Raw genomic sequence first — 20,526 nt, forward strand, 5'->3', positions numbered from 1 at the left:
GATAAAAAAGGAAGAAGAGAAGGCGTTTTTGAATTAATTTTTTTACAGAAAAAAAAAGAAACTGAATAATTGGTAAATTTTGTAAATAAAAATTAGATTTGGTAAATAAAAAAAACTAGTGGTAGGTTTTGTAATATTTACTCTTAAAGTGTATATCTATATATTTTCAGCTACGAAATTTATGTTATGAATTCACAATTCCTGGCTATTACCTAGTACTAGCCATAAAATTTCAAATGTCATAGCTATCTACAAATTCATGAAATTTCTTAGTTACGAAAATCAAATTAACGAAGCTAATTATTCATTTTTGTTATAATTGATAACAATCGTGGCAATAATTACTTAAATAGTTACAACTTTATTGCTACGATATAATTTTGTAGGTGATCATATATTTTTGCCACACGATAAAAATTACTATAGCAATAGTAACTTTTTAGCCACAATAAATTTATTTGAAACAAAATATTGTAGCTAAATAAATATTTTGCTACAAGATATTAAAATTGCGGCAATAGTTAAATGATATAGCCACATATTTTTTACCATAGCAAAATTTTATAGCTAATTATTAATTTAAGCCACGAGTTGAAACTTATTGTAGCAATAGTAACCTATGAGCCACGATAAATTATTTGAAACAAAATGTTTTAGCTAAACAAACATTTTTGTTTTAAGTTATAAAATGTTGTGGCAATAGTTTAATGAGATAGCAACAAATATTTTGTTATAACAAAATTCGTAGTTGATTATGTGGCATTAACAATCTTTTAGCCACAATAAATATTAAAGCTAAGTAAATATTTTTCTTCAAATTATAAAAAAAATAGTGGTAATAATTGGCTTAGAGTTTCATTATTTGTCATGTCAAAAGAATAAAGACACGAATTATTATTGTGGTAAAATTTTCAGCTAATCATTATTTTTTTAACCACGAGTTGATTCAAATTTAACAAAATAACTTCATTAGTTCAAATTTTATTTTGATCAGGTGCTTTGAGAATTGTTATTTGAATCAAAGATATTCCTTCAAAATAATATATATACATTCACTAAATAACTAAATATTAAGATGTTGTATTGAAATTTAAATACTAAATAATTAAGATCGGTAGTTAGTATTTGAGCATACAAAATTACCTTTATTAAAAGAAATATAGACATAAAATTAAAATAACATTATTTAATAATATTTCAAACAAGTATTTAAGGAGATTTATACGATGGTTAAAATTAGTCTTTTATTTCTAAGTACTAATTATTTTATATTGTAAAAAAATTAAAAAGCTTGAGATTGATTATAACATTATCTTAATTTGGCTATGCTTTAATTCTGACCCCGCCTACTATTGATGATACCAATTAGCATATATGGTGGACAAAACAAATTCCAAATCCTTCAATTCTTGGCTAACTTGGGGCACTCTTTTCCCTTTATCATTTTTTTTTGTACGCCCAGAACGTGCCTTGCACCAGCATTCGTACAATCGAAGCTTCTAGGAGTGATTAGGTGATTATTCTCTCCTTTTTCCCTTTTTAATTCTTTCATTTTTTTTCTATTAATTTCCGTACGAAATTGTACCGTTTTCAGAACACCCAATCCAGAGTAGGATTTGTATGTGCAAAGCAGTGCTTTAGAGAAACCGGACCCTTGAATGGTCTGACCTGAAAATGCGACTCTTTTCCTCTCTTTTCGTCCTAATGAAATCCATCCGGAGTTGGGGTATGGAAGACGTTCTTCAAATCTTTGTCTCGTTTCGTTGCCAGAAAAAAGGTTAAAATTTTCTCCCCTTTTATAAAATTCTAGCATAGTTTAAATTTATTGTTCAAGTAGTCAATGTTTCTCTTTGGTTTAGCTATAATTATTGCTCGTCTTAGCTTCAATTTTTATCATCTATTTCTATTAGAAGTTAATTTTGATATACATATTTGTATTCTGTAATTTTTTTTGGCTCAGAATATGCATTTGATCCTATTTGGTTGGCTTGTTAGATTCTATATTAGAATGATAATATTATCTGATTTGTCTGTTAAATTAGCTTATTGTTGATTTCTTCAGTTGAAGTAGCTCATTCTTTCTAGTATGATCCCAATCTTTCATATATCCCAGCATAGTTTAGATTCAAAGTTTATTTCTAAAGTGTCTCCTGCTGGTGTGGCCTTTCGTTTTGTAGTTTGTGCTATTCTATTTCAAAGCTTAATTATTTTGTGAATATAATCATCCAGCTTTGTAGTGATTTCATATAAATGTAAAGAATATGTTTGTAGGTTTCATGTGTGTTTTTTCACATGAATCGGTCCTTGATATACGCTGGAATTAAGTCACAATCTTAGTAACTGTTACTTCTATTGTGACATTTTTCTGATTAGCTAAAACTTGGCAAATTGAATGAGAGCTTTGCTACAGATGCTATGGTGGAAGTGGACTCGATAGGGCTTTCAATTCACTAGCATTGTTGCCTTGTTATTCATCTCATTTTCTCGTTCAAAACACAAGCTCAAAGTCTAGTGAATCCGTGTGAGGCCTATTTCGATTCACTAGCATTGTTACCTTGTTATTCATCTCATTTTCTTGCTCAAAACACAAACGCAAAGTCTAGTGAAGCCGTGTGAGGCCTATTTCGATTCACTAGCACCTTGTTGTTCATGTTGCTGTTATTGTGTTGGTTAGAATCTCGATACACACGTAGTCTTGTATCAATACGACATTACAATATCCACTCAATAGCCAAGGTTGTGAAATCCCTTGAGCTAGAATGAGGAGGTCAAATATCATGTAATTATAAGTTTAATCACTTTCAAGAATATCATAGTAAAGGCAAAAAGATAATCAACTTGAAAATTTTTTGCACCATAGTTAAGCAGAAGAAAATCAGAATGATAGCTATGCAATACCAAAACAAATGCAAAAATTAGAATAAGCTCCAATAATGAAGGAAAACAGAGAAATCGTTTGAAATTATATGCTTGCAAACACCCTTATATTTCTTTCCATTTTAACTCGCCCAAAAAACAGAGAAATTATATGCTTGCAAATACCCTTTTTTTTAATCACCGCACAGTTTCTTGTGCTTGAGGGTAGCCAAGCTGTTGCTCCGTCTCCCAGTTCAATTTCGAAGCAACTCTTTTATGACAAGGAACATATTCCTCGAGTTTCTCGACAAGCTCTATTGTTGTTGGCGCAGATACGATGATTTGGCGAGCATTGGGACTGATGAAGCCCTCCTTCACAGCTTTGTCAATAAATGACAATAATGAATTGTACTATCCATCCACATTCAGCAATCCTACCAGCTTATCGTGGATGCAAAGTTGTGCCCAACTAATTACTTCAAGTAGCTCATCAAGTGTGCCATAACCACCTGGTAAAGCAATAAAAGCATCAGAGTGCCTAGCCATTTCTGTTTTTCTTTGATGCATATCTGTAACTACCTTCACTTCTCCTACCGTTTCACCAGTTAACTCTCTAGGCATGAGTGTCTTGGAAATAACTCCAATAATATGCCTACCATCACCATCAATTGTTTGTGAAACCAAACCCATTAGGCCTATGCTACCTCCTCCATAGACCAAATCAATGTTTCTTGAGACCAATTCTTTGCCTAACTCAATAGCAAGATCTTGATAACTACTTTTCTTCCCTTGACTATTCCCACAAAACACACAAATTCTCTTGAATTTTGACATCATAACATCACTTTTCATTTCCATTCTCTTAAAATTTTTCTACTTTATTCTTTATAGTAACTCTGCTCTTCTTAGAATATTTGAGAATTGAGATTTGAGATTTGAGAAAGAATGAGAATTGAGAGAATGAAAAATTGTGTGGAAAATGATTTGAAAGTGTAGGGTATTTATAAGAATTTTTTGGGTTTAAAAAAATATTTAAATGATTTTTTTTAAAAATAAAATTGACCAAAGTAGCCATTTTGGATCCAAAAACGGCTATATAGCCGTTGGGCCAACGGCTACTTTTGGCCCAACGGACCAATTCTGAATTTTTTTTAAAAATAATATTATTAATTTATTAATTGTAGTTTATTAAAACAATTATTAATTTATTAATTGTAGTTTATTAAATTTTTATTTATCAACATTTTTTTAAAAACCGACCACATGTGATCGGTTTAATATTCAATGATTAACTAGTTTGAAAATTGTTCTACTTCTAGTTTGTTTGGAACTAGTACAACCAGTTAATTGCATTGATTCGGATGGTTTTAGTCTCTACTTAGGTTTTGATATTAATTTGTAGCCTTGCTCTAGTGTTCTGGAATTCATTTTGCTCAAGTGTTCTGTTTGCTAAATGTGTATTAAAAGCTAAGTAAAGTTTTGATAAGGTTAGCTCAATATCATCCTCATATTGGTGTTTTTCTGAATTTATCTTAAAGATCTTACATACATGGCGTGTTAGAATATTTTTCTGGTTTGATGTTAAAGATTTGATTGCTACATTCTCTTGTATTTTGATTATTGCAATATTTTATTGTCGTTTTTTTCTGTCTCATGCTTTCTATAGTTTCTGCATTGACACGGTTTTTCTTGAGCCGAGGTTCTATCGGAAACAACCTCTCTACCTCCCAAGGTAAGGATATGGTCTTTTTTTGATATTTGCAAACTTTTGCATTTCACCGTGTTTTGTGTTATTTACACGTGCAGGTTGTCTTAAAGATGCAGATTCCATCGCGTTAGTTCTTTCCTCAACAATATTTTCGAGACAATCAACTGTTGGCTCTTAACATATCATAGGAAATACTTTCTCCATGTGAGTGCTTATTTACCTGGAAATATGTTATTGGATATGCATTGCACTACCTCGTCTTAAACTTCATGCTAGCTTGTTGGTCCTTCCAATTTTATTGCCTTTGTTGTAGAATAGTGTTGTGTAGAGCGGATGCTGTTAGTTTTAGTTGTTCATATTTTTGTATTTTGAATTTATTTTGGCAAATTGTGGATATCAATTTGAATGAAACAATTTTATTTTATATCTTATTATGTTTCTAGTTTTCAATTTAATGTGCTTGAATATTTGAAAATATTCAAAATTTGTAGCGGAAACTGTTGTCATTACTAGCATACTGAATTTCTTTTTACAAAATTGCAATTTAATAAAAATTTACCAGATTGAAATTTAATAAAATTTTAGCTTCTTTTATTGTGTTGCTTATAGCTATGAAAATTCGAGCGTAGCTAAATTTGGCTTTTAAAAGCATAGCTACAGTTTAATTTTTCATAGCAAATATCTCACTAGATAACTATGATTTTTTTAATTTGTAGCTAAATATAAGTATTGTTATGGAACTAATTTATAGAAATAGCCACAAAACTTGAATTTACGTGGCAAACTCTTAGCTACAAATATAACACCTTGTGGGTACGTTATGAAGATAGTTACAAATATTATTTATTGTGATAAAAGATTAAAATCATTTGCTATAAGTGTATTGTACATGGCAAGAATTTTTTACTATAATGGTTACAATACAAACATTCCATAGCTATAAGTATTACTCCTTAGCCACGGATCATGTAAAGTCTGCAGCTAACTATTAGCCACGCTACATCTAGTTACGAATGCTACGAAAAAAAAGTTGTGGCTAAAGTGTTTAGCTACGGATATTTTCATATTTAGTTATGAAGTATTTTGTAGTTACAAATTCATTATTTTATAGTGTCAGCTATATAGTTTGCACAATATTTCTGTTTCTAACTTGTTAGCTCCGTTGTGATAATATGTTTTCTTTTTCCCAATTGTTGACTTAATATTGATTTTGTGCTTGAGTTGGAGGGTTCTCCCTCCATCCATCGAGTCTAAGTAATACGCTATCGGAAAATTTCTACCTATTTCATGCAGTGCTTCTTATTTCTTCAAATTGGTTTCTTTGTGAATTTTGTACAGCCATTAAGATTTTTTTTTTTCAATCACAAACGTTGAAAGACATTTAGTAAGTGTTGGAGTTTGAATTCATCAATAAGGTGTTCGTATAATAATATTAAAACTGTCAGAAAGAAGTTGACATTAAAATGTTTTTATTATTGCAGCATTTTCATGTAAAATTCAAATAGAAATTAGTCTTGGTCTCAAATTAACTTTAAGATAACTTGATTAGGTAAGATAAATTTGGATAAATCAGTAACTCGAAAAGAAGAAACTTAGTAATCCAGGAATTATGTAAGCGTTCGGTATATGTATCATGAACGAGATATTCCATTACGATGAATGTTTATTCTTATTATTGTGTATATTAAACTGATGAATGTATAATATGTTGTTTGAATATATATAATTTTCACTTATTTTGTGATAATTTAATATATTTTTTATTTTATTAAATATCTTAATTATGATAAGCATAGTTGATTTGGTATAAATTATAAAATACGAAAAAAGTATTTGCCAATTGTCATCATTATTCATGCAATTCTTAAAGGATATTGTGCTGTGGATTGCATTGTTTTTCTCTGCTATGGATGGAATTGCTATTCTCTTAATTAGGAGCCTCAATTTTGAATCCTAAATATAAAAAAAAAATAAAAATTGATAAGGATGTTTCTCCTAAATACGCCCCGAACAACACAAATTTAAATAAATTGAAGTCAAATGTAGGTAGATATTAGACATTTAACAAGAATTAACGAAAACTTTTTTAGAAAAAATCAGCATGTAGGGCCCACCTCCTCAAGAAAAGCATGAATAATGGAATAGTGCGTCCCATCCTTCCAAAAAAATCACATGCTCCGCCGACCACCTCGCTTCCCCTGCTCCCCACAACTACACAGTGTAACGTCTTCTATCTTCATTTATTATTTCACCAAAAAGTACAAATCCCCAACACAGATTTCACCAAAACTGAAACAAAATAATAAAGTAAATTAAAGTTGTTCCCTTCTCTATCTTCTCGCCCATATCTTTTTTTCTGCAAAACCTTCAGAAAAATTGCAGTGCACTTAGCAATGGCATGCTCAAGGCGGACATTTTTGGACATGCAAAAAAGTTTTCTGTTACCCAATTCAGCTTCCAACTTTTTAACGGTATTCTCACTTTTTTCCATGTAGTTTATTTTCTTCATTTCAATTTATTTGACATACTTTTCTTTTTTAATTATTTTTAAAAGAATAAATTCTTTAATTTTAATTTTTCATATATTTATATTCAGGAGCAACTGCAATACTAAAGAACATTTTTATTATTTTACATATCTTTAATATAAGAGTGCGAGATTCAAAGGGTTATTTTCTAAAGACTTCATGCCAAACAAACTGAAACAAAAGAGTATTACTTGCCTAATTTGTTCAGCGGCATTTTTCTTTTACCCTGTTTTCGCCTTTTGGGTGCTGAGTGAAATGGGTGAAAATGAAGAGATTAGGGGTATATTTGGTAGGAAGTAAATATTTTCCTAGAAAACTTTTGCTTCGTAAAATATTTCCTTTATCCAATTCACATAATTAGAATTTCAAGAGTTAACCAGCTTTTTTTATTAATTTTTTTTTATATGTTATTTAAATATTTTAAGTTAATGGAAAAGGAGAGAGGGGAAGCGGGGCAGCTTGAGCCATCAATATGTGTGAGGGTCGTTGGGCTGGCCCGGCTCAACTTGAAATTTAATAGGATTGGAATAGTGAAACTTATCTATTAAAGATTTAATTGTAAGTTATAATAATTTTTTAAAAAATAATATATTTTTTTAAAATAAGTGTTTGTTATTATTTCCTATTTCTTAATCTTTAATGTTTTATCTCTCCTCATTAACTCTATTGATAGTTATGTTAAGAATAAATTTTGGTTGCAATAATTATCTTTATTTATACTTTTTTTTAACTTTATCAGTAAAATAACAAAATTTGTTTTTAAATTAAGAAGTAAAGTATTTCTACATTGGCACGTTATTCCTTCAATTCTTCTTCCATTATTCATAGATTTCATCTTTTTATCACAACAATGACTTTCAATAAATAATAATAAAATAAAGCTAAAAAAGTTTTTTAAAAATAATTCTTTTTTGGTTTTTTTTTTCTTAAAATATGACACATACTTTAAGAATTAACTTTGCCAAATAAATTATTCAATAGAAAAAATGAAAAAGGGGAAAGTACAACATTGTAAACAAATGTAACACTTTATCAATTAAAATTCCGACCCAACTAATAGATTTAGTTTTATTATATGTGAAAATTATATTTATATGTATTTTTTAGATTGTTTATTGCAAGTTGTAACTATATTTTTGTATAACTATTGAACTATACTGATTGCAAAAAGTAAAATTAATATAGTGAATCAACACCAATATCAACCATGGCTAATACAGATTATTTATTTTTATTGCAATAAAAAGTTATTTGATACCAAACAATTATCAGTTAGTTTATTTTCAATATGTACATCAACAGTTTTTCGTTAAATATTCATTACATACACTAAAAAAGTTATGTAATATACAACACCGTTTTTGATATCAATTGTCACTTTCATAAAACTCATTTTATACAAATGTGACATATATGAAACTTCATCAATACCAATTTTAATTTCAATTCCATTTATTAAAGCCCCCTTCCAAAAAAAAATAAAAATTCCTTAAGTATGAAAAAAGTATAAAATGACTTTAATAAAATTTATTAATCAAATTCATGGATATCATATTATGTACCATTTTCATACACTAGAAACAGTTATAAGATATATCATTTATATAGAATCTTTTATATCAATTTCATAAATTGAGACCCCAAAAATAAAAAATCATTTAAAATATGACTTTGTTATATATAAATTGATTTTATAATAATTGTATAAAATAATACATGAATAATAAGTTGTATACAATTCACAAATTAAAAATAAATTATTAACATATAATATTTACTATCACCAATTCTATTGAGAATTCAAAATTCATGAATTAGAAATTAAAATAGATATTGAGTAAGAATGAATTATGCAAAAAGAAGAAGTATTTTTTTTCTTTTTAAAAAATGAATACAATTATAATTTAAGAAATAGAAAAAAACATGCATATTAACAGGTTCCATAATTTTAGCCCACATAATAACTAACTCCTATTAAAATGAAAGTTTTTTTAATTAGCATATAAAAAATGTTTTATTTTTTATTTTTTTTGTTTTAAATATTTTTTTTTAGAACTTGTTATTAGTTGCAATCTAAGAAGTCTTGCTATGACTTGCAATTTATAATCTAAAAAAGGAGGTATATTTAGATTTTTTACACTTTTTATAGCCCATTTAACAATAAAGTTTTTTAGCCTGACCCAAATAAATTTGTTTGCTTGTGGAGTTTAGGTAATATGGAATAGATTGGTACGTGGGCCAAACGAAAAATAATTATAGTAAAAAATATAATTGAGTGCTAAGAATAACAAAAGGAATTTGAACTCAAAGTTTATTTAGACCACACACACACTATATATATATATATATATATATATATATATAAATATATAACTAAAATAACTAAAATACAAAAATATATGTTTGATGAAGATGATGTGGCAATGTTCAACACGCCATAAGTGATTTATAAAGTGATTTCATCACATTTGTATGAACTGTGTATGTAATACATATATAAACCGGTGTCTATGGATTGTGATATCCAGTTTAGGTGATACAAGTTTATATATCTATTTCGTACACCATGTGCTTATCTCTTTGATCAAGATTCTATTAAATTAAGGTTGAATGAGCACAAACACTGCCATATTTCATACTAATAAAAATGAGATTTATAAAAAAAAATGGCAATACATCTGGTTCTTCAATAATAGAAGAAGTAAGAAAATTTTGTGATAAAAAAGATGAAATTTGTGATTATCTATGGAGGATTTTGATTGATTTTGAGAAAAATATATGTGGATAAAATATAGAATAAGATGGAGTGAAATAAGGGAGATAGAACGAAAATACTGTTAATACACTATTTAAGGATAAGAGTGATTACAATCCTATAAATATGGAACTAATTTTAATATATAAAATTAAATATCGAATTTTGAAAATAAAATAAAAATAATATATATTTTAAAAAGTTGTTATAGCTTGTAATAAGAAAGTTATTAATGCAATTATCTAAAAGTGATGCTAAAATTTGTAATTTTCAATCTAATAATTGTATAGGGGATAATTTTCTGTTCTTATAACCCGTTTAAGAATATGATTTTTAAGTCCGGCCTGAATAAGCCTGTTGGCCAATGAAGCTTGAGCAATATGGGATGAGTTGACCCGTGGGCCAAATAAAAAATAATTAAAAATTAGAGAGAAGGACAAAAATATCACTTCTGTGTAAAATAATGCCACAGAATTAGCCATTGAATTTGAAATCCCTCTTTTTAGCCTTTTTGGTCTGACAACAAGTCTTTTACTTTTACCTTTTCGGCTGTTCTTTTTTTTTTTTTAAGACTTTTTTATTGAATTATCTTTTAAAACAAAAATCACTAGTCCTTTTCATTTTTTTTTCTTTTTTGCAACTCTTTTTTTAAAAGAAAAAAAAATGCTTTCTGTCACTAATTTACTTTTTTTTTTCCTCCTTTATTTCAAAGAACAATTGATTTATTTTTTTAAAAAAGTTTCTATCAAAACAACAAATAATCAATAATTATAAAAATTGAATTATTATCGTATAAAAGATTTTTTTTTTTCAAATACATATTTGATATCAAATACATAAATACATATTTTATAGAAATAATGATACAACTTATATACACATTTTAACAATAATTGTATAGTTTCTGCACACATTCTATACAATATTTGGGTAAAATAATTATTTAGATACAAACTCTATACAATATTTATGCAGTTTATATACATCATATAGATATACATATTCTATAAAACAATGATACAAATTCTATATAGATCATATATAGAAAATATATTTTATATAATACAATTTTTATACACATCATATACAAACCTTAAATATACATTTTTATACACCTCATATACAAATCTTAAATATACAGTTTTTATACACATCATGTACAAATCTTAAATACCCGGTTTTTATATAGTTTTTATATACATCATATACAAATCTTCATTTCTCTGAAATCTCCATAGATAATCAATCCTATGCAACCTCAATTCATAAAACACATTTTTTTAAAAAACAATCCATTTCCTTCAAATTTCGTCACATACCTATCCACTATTACTTTAGCTTCAACACAATAGCCCTTTTCTTCCATCCCGATCAACCTCTAGATTTTGCATTTTTTTTTTTCATTCCTCTATCTCATTTTTTATCCACCCACATAATTCACAAACTCAATTTAATTTAGATAACCTAAATAGAAAAAAATTAATAATTAGAAGAAAAAAATACGAGTTTTGTTGGGTTCTTAATAGAAAAAATTTAAAACTAGAAGAAAAGAGATATGAGGTTTGTTGGGTTCTTAACTATCACAGATTGGAGAAAGAAGAAAGAAGAATGGTTATGGAATTAGAAAAAATCATATAAATCATCGTCAGTAACTATGAAATTAGGATCAAAGGTAACACCTTTACCAACCAATTTTGAATCCATAGAAGTTTTTTTCTTTAATTTCATCACAACTAACTTTGAATCAACTGATTAAAACTAAAAAAAAGGACTACTTCGAATGAGAAATCAAAAAAGAGTCACAAAACCATATTCGGAAACCAACTTCAAAAAGGAAAGTGTACTTAGCAGTTAGTCTTTTTTTTTTTTGGATAAAGGATAGACTTTTTTTCGTTTGAGCCTTAGCTAAAACCGTAAAATAGAAGGAATGAGCCTTGTTAGACAAATGGCTAATAAATGGTATTTTAAAAGTCCAAAGTGTTATTTTTGTCCAAAACGTGAAAGTTGGGCTATTTTTTTTTTTTTTTTAAAAGGCTACACAATGTTATTTTCTCTAAAAATTATAATAGAGTACTAAGATTAACAAAAGGAATTCAAACTCAAAGTCTATTTAGACCATCATAGATATTTTAATATTAATTATGTTTATAAAATATATAAATAATTAAAATACAAAAAATTAATTATGTTTATAAAATATAAAAATATATGTTTGATGAAGATGATGTGACTGTATTGAACACGCCATAAGTGTCATGAGAGTTTTTTTTTTTTGAGGAGTTTATTTTCACTTTTAATGGATTAAATTTGTGTTTTATTGTGGTCTATTGAAATAAAATTAGGTTAATATTGTTATTTAGCTAGTAATATTATTACTCATTAATTGTTTAGTTGGTTTATCAACATCTCTATTTGGTTTGAATTTGTTGTCAAAAGTTATTTAATTTTATAGATTATTAGGATTTTTTTGTAAATTCGAGACTTGATTACCGAGTAGTAACTTCATGTAATATTATATTGTAAATATTTATGTAATTAATATTTTAAAATTTAAATTTAAATTATAAAAATAATATATTTTGAAAAGTGGGTTGGCCCGTACGTGGAGGTCCGCAGCCCACAGAGTGATGGGTTGGGCTTGCTATTTTCTAACTTGTCATCTTGACGGGCTAGCTCGGCCTAACCCGTCTAACTCCAAAGCCTGTGTGAGCTGGGCCAATCCGTATTGACAGCTCTAGGTGCAGCCCTCGAGCTGATACTCCAATTCACTCCAACAAACAGACAAGGTTTTGTACTCAAAGCAATTTCGTCACGTGTGCCATCGGACAACTGCTCTTTCGACGCTCTTTATGAAATTGTTGTGACTTCTAATTTCTTTTATTAAGTTTTTAAATATATAAATTTTATTTTAAAAACTTTAAGTTTATGTGATTTAATTCACTTTTAAGTTTAAAATTTTGAATTTCAAAATTTTAACTTTTATGACATAAATTAAGACTGAGCAAGTAGCTAACTAATTTTCTTACTTATTTTGTGGTGTTTTAAGTTGATTACAAAAAGTATTTACTTAAAATTTAGTTAAACGCTACTAAATAAAGTACTTTGAGAAGAGAGAAATGTAATTTATTTTTTCTTTATTTTTTATGAAATTTATTTTAAGATTTTGACAAGTAATATTTAAGTTTATTCATTGCTAAAATAAAGTTTGAACGACATGTTTTATGGCAATATGTAATATTATACCTCGGAGAAATAATTATTTTTATAATAGTAAATGAATAAAAGTAGTAAAATTAAATAATAAATTTGCATATCGAAAAAAATAAGATTAAAAAAATTGTAGTATTATAAAAAAGATAACAAACAATGTGAAAATGGTTACAAACTTTATGGCAAGATTTTGGGAATAATACTCTTGAGAAATACTGTTTTGAGCAAAGATTTCCGTTACCTTATCTATTTTAGATATAGAATTTTAGTATTATTATTAACAATATAATATAGTAATGAGTCTTAACAAGATGAATATTTCAATAAAATTAGAAATCAAAAAATTTAATAAGAGGCCTAACATATATGCAATTATACATTAAAAAAACAATAATTTTGAATTATCTTAATGTGAATGAGATAAAGCTTTTAGTTATAGTAATATAAAACTAAATATTAATTCTAATTAATAAGATGTTAGTAATGTGTTTGCAATACATTGCCTTGGATATTGTTGTATAAATTTTATTTATTAATATGAAGATTTGTGTTAGTTTAATTCAAAGTTCTAAAATATTTTTGGTAAAAGATTGATAGTTATTCTTTCTTTCTTTTGTTTTTTAATACAAAATTCGAACTTTATCTTCCATATTATTTTAAGTGAAAATAAATCATAAACATTCACCATTAAAACTTTTACTTTGTAGGCTTAAAACAAACGTTTTAAATAATTACATAAAGTAATAGCAGCAAAATTTAGAGTACCAAACACTATTAATAAAATTATTTAGTAAAATACATATCTAATTATTGATTTTTTAAGGGTATCAGGTCAACGGCGAATAAAATAAAATGGACGGAGTAACATAAAGTAATAGATAAAGTACCAAACACTATTAATAAGATTAGTTTAATAAGGTTAGTTTAGTAAAATACACATCTAATTATTGATTTTTTTTAAGGGTGTCATGTCAATGACGAATAAAATAAAATGGAGAGAGTAATTTATTAAGTTTTGAGGATAAATAAATTTAATTAGAAGATTCTTTTATACTTGGAATCCAAATAGACTCCTATTTTTGGTAGGAATAGGTTTTGAGGATAAATAAATTAAATGAGAAGATTCTTTGGTATTTGGGAATTAAAATAGACTCCTTTTTTGGTAGGAATGTATAATGCATGACCAAATACGAGTAAATTAAGTACTGATGACGTTTTAACCTACCTCTAATAGGTTCTACATACGCATTTACTCCGTCTAATATTTGAATACGTTACATAGTAAACCTACAGTATATATATATGGTAGTGCTTTTTCCCTTTTCATTAATTTGAACTTAACAATTTAGGTTTCACATTAACTCTTGGTGACACATTCTTGTTTGCAAAATTGTAATAGTATATATATAGTTCTAATCCTTGTTTATTTTGGTGTATACATAACTCAGAAGATTAACATGGTTGAACAAAACTATTGGGATGGGACACCAATGGGACCTATTGTTGATGAAGACTTTGAGAACATACTGAATGGTTTGGACTTGCCTATGGAAAGTTTGGAAGAAGCCGGCCTCGATAAAGATTGGGATGATAGTGTATACCAGTTATTCGGTCCAATCCCTTCGGATGCTCTTATGACGTTACCTTTGGATACAGTCAATGGCTGTTTGGATGCTCATATGACCAATGCTCCGGTGAGTTTTAAATTAGTTAATATGTATTCTTTTCAAAAATTATGTGCGTTGCTATTCTCTTTGTAAATTAGCTCCCCATACATTGTTTTTTCAATTTTGGCATCTGTCGAGATACATAATCAGCTTCTGAAACATCCAACGAAAATACATAATTAGTTGAGATTTTTGAGAGATACAAGATTCTTAACAAACTGTCTTTCTATTTAATTTAGTTTGAATGTAGAGAACCAGAAAAAAGTAGTAAGACTTTATTTTAGCAAGATAGGAAGGTTCTATGTTTTGGTATTGTAATGCAGAAGACGAAAGCAAAAAAAAAAAAGCAATGTAGAAGACTAATAATATTTGTTTCTACTCAAACACTATGAATATGAGGTGTGGTCATTTGAATGGGACTGTAGTAGGAGTTTCGGGATGAGACTATGAGGGTGGATTAGGGGTGTGATGTGCAGAAGAGAATTTATGTCGAAAGACACTCCGGGAACTTGTTTTCCCTACTTGCAAGGAACTTGTTTATTTGGAGAAAATATTTTCACAAAGTTTAATCAACCAAACGTGGAAAATATTTTCCTCCATAATAAACCAAAGAAACATACACTTTTTGTTCTATGATCCCTGCCTCTTGACAAATAATGTGGTTTTACTTGCACATATCCTTTACCTTGATGACTACCACTAAAGCTCCATACTTTGTCAATTTGGAATGGTACCCTTGCTTGGAAATTCAAAATATCCTTTGGATTGAGCCGACATCCATTATAGTAGTCATTCAATCGAAAGAATCTTGTATGGTGAGAATTTCACCTCATATGGCTCCTCCCTTATTTGCATAATGAGAATGATATATAGAATACAAAAAAAAAAAAAAAAAAAGATTCAACAATGAAAATATTCTTATTATTATGAACTCAACAGGACTAGTGTTTTTAACTCGATTGATAGGTAGGTGGGAGGGTCTTGCAAGTTGACCTATTGGTGACTAATTCTCTCTCCCTCTTTCTCTTTTTGCTAGTCTTTATACCCAATTAACTTCTCTCTAGGTATGAAGTAAAGAATTGGCCTCAAATATTCCGAGCTAGTAATCACGAAACTCTCTCTATTCTCTTATTATTATGTTGTTGTCGAACCAGTGTTGTCAAAGATGTACTTAAAGTCTCCATGGACCTTTGGGCATTTTTAACTATATTGAATATAGTTTTAAAAAACATACAAAATCAATATATAAATAAAAAACCATCATCATTTAATAGAAATATTTTAAAATTTCTAACTAAACTACTCAAATCTTTAAAGTAATAAATAATAATTTTACAATAACATCCAAGGTAAATATATTAAAACACATAGTTAACGCCATTTTAACTTGAATCAATGCTTACTATTATAAATAATAATATTATTATGTGAAATACAATACTATACTAAAAAACAATATGAAAAAAAAAAAAAGAGGCTATTATTAAGTACTCGGATTAAAATTCGCCTTTAGATCAGTAATTTTATTGAAATTAAATTGATTTATTTATATTATTTTCAAGTTGTTGTACTTCTTGATTTTTGCAACAGTGTATTTGATTTGTTTTTTTTAAATAACAAGTCTCTTTATTTGATTTGTTTTTTTTAAATAACAAGTCTCAAGAAAGAGAGTCAATGCTGTCAACAAGCTATTTAAGTGCTATTGGAACTAGAAAATAAGTTAATGACTACATATCATTAAATCAAATTATCTCTAACTTATAAAAAAGCTAAGTGCTAAATAGTACAATAAATATTGAAAAATATTTGTTTGCCTGCATCTAATTTTGCGTCTTAATTGTTAATGTGACGATAATTTATCACATTCCTTTTTAGTTAACTATACTTTTGTATGATTAATATTTTTTTAAAAAAATTGTACTTAATAAAATATCGTACACACAACAATATTATATATATATTCGTAAATAACGTTTGATACACTAGAAAGATTCTACTTTTCTAGGATAAAACAAAGAAAAATGTACACGACGAAGATGTGTTTTCGAGAAAATAAGTAAGTCTTTTAACATTTATATTTGATCTAGGTTACATTTGATCTAGGTTGATGTGATGTGATGGAGACTGGGGAAGAGACAATTTGTGGAACTTGTTTATATTTTCAAAATTTTGAACTTGTTTTCGTAGATAAAATATTTTCAAAAAGTTTAATCAACTAAAAGTAGAAAATGCTTTGCTCCATAACAAACATACTAAAGAAACACACATATTTGTTCTATGATCCCTGTCCGTTGTCAAGTGATGTGGGCTTACTTGCCCATATCCTTCATCTTGATGGATGCCACTAAAGCTCGAACTTAGTTAGTCAATTTGGAATGACATTCTTGCTAATATAGTCAATTTGGAATGGTATTCTTTCTGGGGAATACAAAGCTAGCTGTAACAATACTAATTTTCTTTTCTTTGTTATCTCACTGAAGTTTCTTGAAATCCCCTACTTCTAGTATAAGTTTCTTGAAATCCCCTACTTCTAGTATAAGTAGATTGATTGGTAACTTGGAGAGACTTGCAAGTTGACCTATTGTTTGCTGGACTTCTTCCCGCTGACCAAATGAATAGTGTCTCTCTTGGTAAGTATGAAGGAACGAAATTGACCTCAAATATCCCAAGCTAATAATCACGAAACTCTTCTTTAACCTCGTAGTATTTCTTTAACCTCTTAGTATTATGTTGTTGAACCAGTGTTATCAAAGATGTGCTTTCTAAATACCTAAACCGAGGCTCAAAATATATTGAGTGTTCACACTTTTGCATGCTAATGAGTGTAACGTTGAAGAGACGACGCCAAATAATTGATTATTTGTATTATTGCTATTATTTTTCAATTTGTTATTCATGATTATAATTACTATTCTTGGATGACATATACATATTTGTATTTTTTCCTCCATTTGTACCTTTCTTCCTTAAAGTAATGCTTTATTTGCTCTTAAAGCTTAAAAGTCCCACCGGACCTTAGAGCTTTTTTTGTGCTTTTCCTTGTGGAATGCTTATTTGAATTTGCAAACCATCACACTGTATTCAAAATTATTTAATGAACTACAGCTCATTCAGTTGGCTTTTTGATTACTGTTGCCAGGAAATGTCAATGCTAATATGAGAAAGTTGGAAAATTGAACTCTCAAACTTCCTTACTTGTTTTGTCTATCAATTTTTTTTGCTTAATCCCTTATAGTCAAACTCCTGAAGAGCGGTAACATTTTAACTTGGTGTTATCCTATCAGAACGAATTTCCGGAGGCCCAAGGGAATGTTCTATTCCAGAGACGCAGCCCAATTTCTGTACTCGAAAATAGCAGGTCCTGTTCTGGTGGAAGGAATGCACCCTTCAACTTTGGAACTAAAGGTCGTCGCTCTAAGCGTGTACGATCGTCAACTTTGAGTCCGTGGATTTTGATGCCTCCCTTGCCTCGTACAACTTTTGCAGCCAAGAAGAATTCTGATGCCAAAAGGGTAAAGGAAAGGAGAAAATTATCAGGTGCCATGGCATCTAGTTTATTCAGAAGGTGCACACATTGTGAAGTAACAAAGACACCACAATGGAGGGAGGGACCATTGGGTCCAAAGACCCTATGCAATGCCTGTGGAGTCCGTTATCGTTCTGGACGGCTACTGCCAGAGTATCGACCTGCTGCTAGTCCTACATTTATTCCATCTTTGCACTCGAACTCTCACAGGAAAGTCGTAGAGATGAGAAGAAAAACAGTTGAGGAGTCTCCGCAATGGGACAGCCAAAACTTTGTTCCTCTGAATAACTATATGTTTAATACATATTGAAGAGATGACTATACTTTTAGTTAAGTGCTTAATTTATTTCATTGTTTTATTTATTCACTGGTTGGTAGTTTGTCTAGTCAGGTTATAAGTTCATGTACAAAAAAATGGGATGCAGGAAGGTCTAGGTTAATTAGCATAATTGATATGCAGTTCTCTGATGTAAAATCTAAAGTAGATGAATAGATTGTTAGGTACTTCATTTTGTTTTCTTAGAACTAACACGGTACTTTCTTTTAATGGTGTTGTTCGTGGGAAACATTTTCCTTCATGGGGTTTGCTGATCAAGCTTTCAAAATTTACTTATTTTATTAACCAAAATTAGTGAATAGCGATGCCTAAGTTGGTTTAGCAGATGATCTTTCAAATGGAGGTTCTGGATTTGACACCACATGAATGCATTTTTCGGTCGAGCTTGTCGTACATGACTTCGTCTAGTACCATTTGCATAGCTTGTGTAATTTGCGGGCTAGTATATTAGAGTGTGATTCACCCAAAGCGCACCACAAAAAAAAAAAAGGTAACTCATGATCAATTAATCCAAATAGATTCTTAATGAACCCCACAGAGATATCGTACAAACATGTTCATCTAGTTTAACATACTGAAACTTTAGTGAACATATTTATGCGCATTATTTTTCCTTATAATTATTAATTGTATAATGAACATATTTATTGTCATATTTTTTTTACTGTTGTCATTTTTTCTTCATTATTTTCCTTTTTTCTGTACTTGAATTTTCTATGCTTGAGCCAAACGTCTTTCAGAAACAACATCTCTATCATCCTACCAGGTAGTGATGAGGTCTGCATACACTCTATCCTTTTTATACCTTACATTGTGGAACGGAAAATCTTGTTAATTATAATAATAGAGCAAAAATTAACAAATTGAATAGAGTAGCATGAATTTGTAACTGTTATTAGCTTTGAATCTTTATTGTCTTATTACATGCTCTTTATATTGTAAACAATTGAACATTTAAAGCATATTTGGAAGGACACTTTAAAAATGGATTTGATGTAATAATCAAGGTAGTAACTAAATAGTCTAATAGTTACACAATATAATAATTATATAAATTTATTTGCTAATGTAATTATAATGTAATTTCATGTGCTGTGTTTTCTTATATAAATATGATATTACGTATTTAGTTTTAAATTTAAAATTAAAATAGATTGAATTTTTTGTCTTGGTGAAAAACTAAATAAACTTTAATGTATGACAAACAAAAGTGCACATAAAGATATTTACTTTTATTTATTACCTAGAATGAATAATATATATTTTTTTAAAATACATTTAATAAGTGTAGATGATTTAGCTAATATTGTAAACAGTAATCAATATTTCACACATATAAATATAACGAAATTCGTGATTTACTATTGAGTTAAAAAAGAAAAATGTGGCTGTGTGTGGTTATTTGAAATGCAATAGAGAATGTGAATTTACATTTTAAAAATAAACTAAAAGAGGATTTAAATGACAATTAAAAAAAATTATGACGAATTCTCATTTACCTTTGAAATTGGGCGTATATAATTATGATAAAGATGTTCTCTTCAATTATATTCAATTTTATATTAACAAAAGGGATCACTTATCGGATAAACAATTCAAATCAAAACTATATAATTATACCAACTAGACATCTAAACCTAATTACAAAACATCATTCCGAACAGGCACTATTCTTTGGTCTTGAAAGGAGTGAGCATTTCTTAATTTAGAGAAGTTCGGTTTAATTTGGTTAATTTATAATTAAATTTAAGAAAACCTTTAAATTTCAATGCGTAATATATCCTTTTCTTTTTTGGTAAGATTATATATTTCATTTTGTTGTACACTTTTATTTTTTATTTATTATAATGTTAGTGTTATTTATTCTGAGTTGGGGGTCTATATTTGAGGTAGTCGTATGGACAACGTACACTTTATCCTCCTCAGATTCCACTTTGTG

The 20,526-nt window shown here is 28.4% G+C and overlaps 1 protein-coding gene and 1 pseudogene across 5 annotated transcripts; one reads left to right on the top strand and one right to left on the bottom strand.

The window, feature by feature from the left end:
* Positions 1-1,316: 1,316 nt before the first annotated feature.
* Positions 1,317-18,769, top strand: LOC107875586 (GATA transcription factor 11). Of its 5 annotated transcripts, XM_047414106.1 has the most exons (6): positions 1,317-1,513; positions 1,595-1,777; positions 4,523-4,588; positions 4,663-4,768; positions 14,506-14,751; positions 18,009-18,769. In XM_047414106.1, exons 5-6 carry the CDS (start codon positions 14,515-14,517, stop codon positions 18,558-18,560), a joined length of 789 nt encoding a protein of 262 aa, XP_047270062.1. In that variant the 5' UTR covers positions 1,317-1,513; positions 1,595-1,777; positions 4,523-4,588; positions 4,663-4,768; positions 14,506-14,514; the 3' UTR covers positions 18,561-18,769. The 5 variants fall into 5 exon arrangements, with proteins under 5 accessions (XP_047270062.1, XP_047270060.1, XP_047270061.1 ...); XM_047414104.1 differs by having other exon boundaries at positions 4,523-4,768; XM_047414105.1 differs by lacking the exon at positions 4,523-4,588 and having other exon boundaries at positions 1,327-1,513.
* Positions 3,055-3,714, bottom strand: LOC124899363 (annotated as a pseudogene).
* Positions 18,770-20,526: the final 1,757 nt, after the last annotated feature.

The sequence above is a fragment of the Capsicum annuum genome, chromosome 6, assembly GCF_002878395.1.
Source record: "Capsicum annuum cultivar UCD-10X-F1 chromosome 6, UCD10Xv1.1, whole genome shotgun sequence".
In the NCBI taxonomy this organism is placed as follows: domain Eukaryota; kingdom Viridiplantae; phylum Streptophyta; class Magnoliopsida; order Solanales; family Solanaceae; genus Capsicum; species Capsicum annuum.

Bases quoted from the DNA above. Each gene is read 5' to 3' on its own strand.
- LOC107875586 (XM_016722352.2), top strand. From the start codon at position 6,958: ATGGCATGCTCAAGGCGGACATTTTTGGACATGCAAAAAAGTTTTCTG. The intron at 7,036-14,505 runs GTATTCTCACTT...TACATAACTCAG, and splicing joins CAGCTTCCAACTTTTTAACG to AAGATTAACATGGTTGAACA. The intron at 14,752-18,008 runs GTGAGTTTTAAA...TTATCCTATCAG, and splicing joins CTCATATGACCAATGCTCCG to AACGAATTTCCGGAGGCCCA.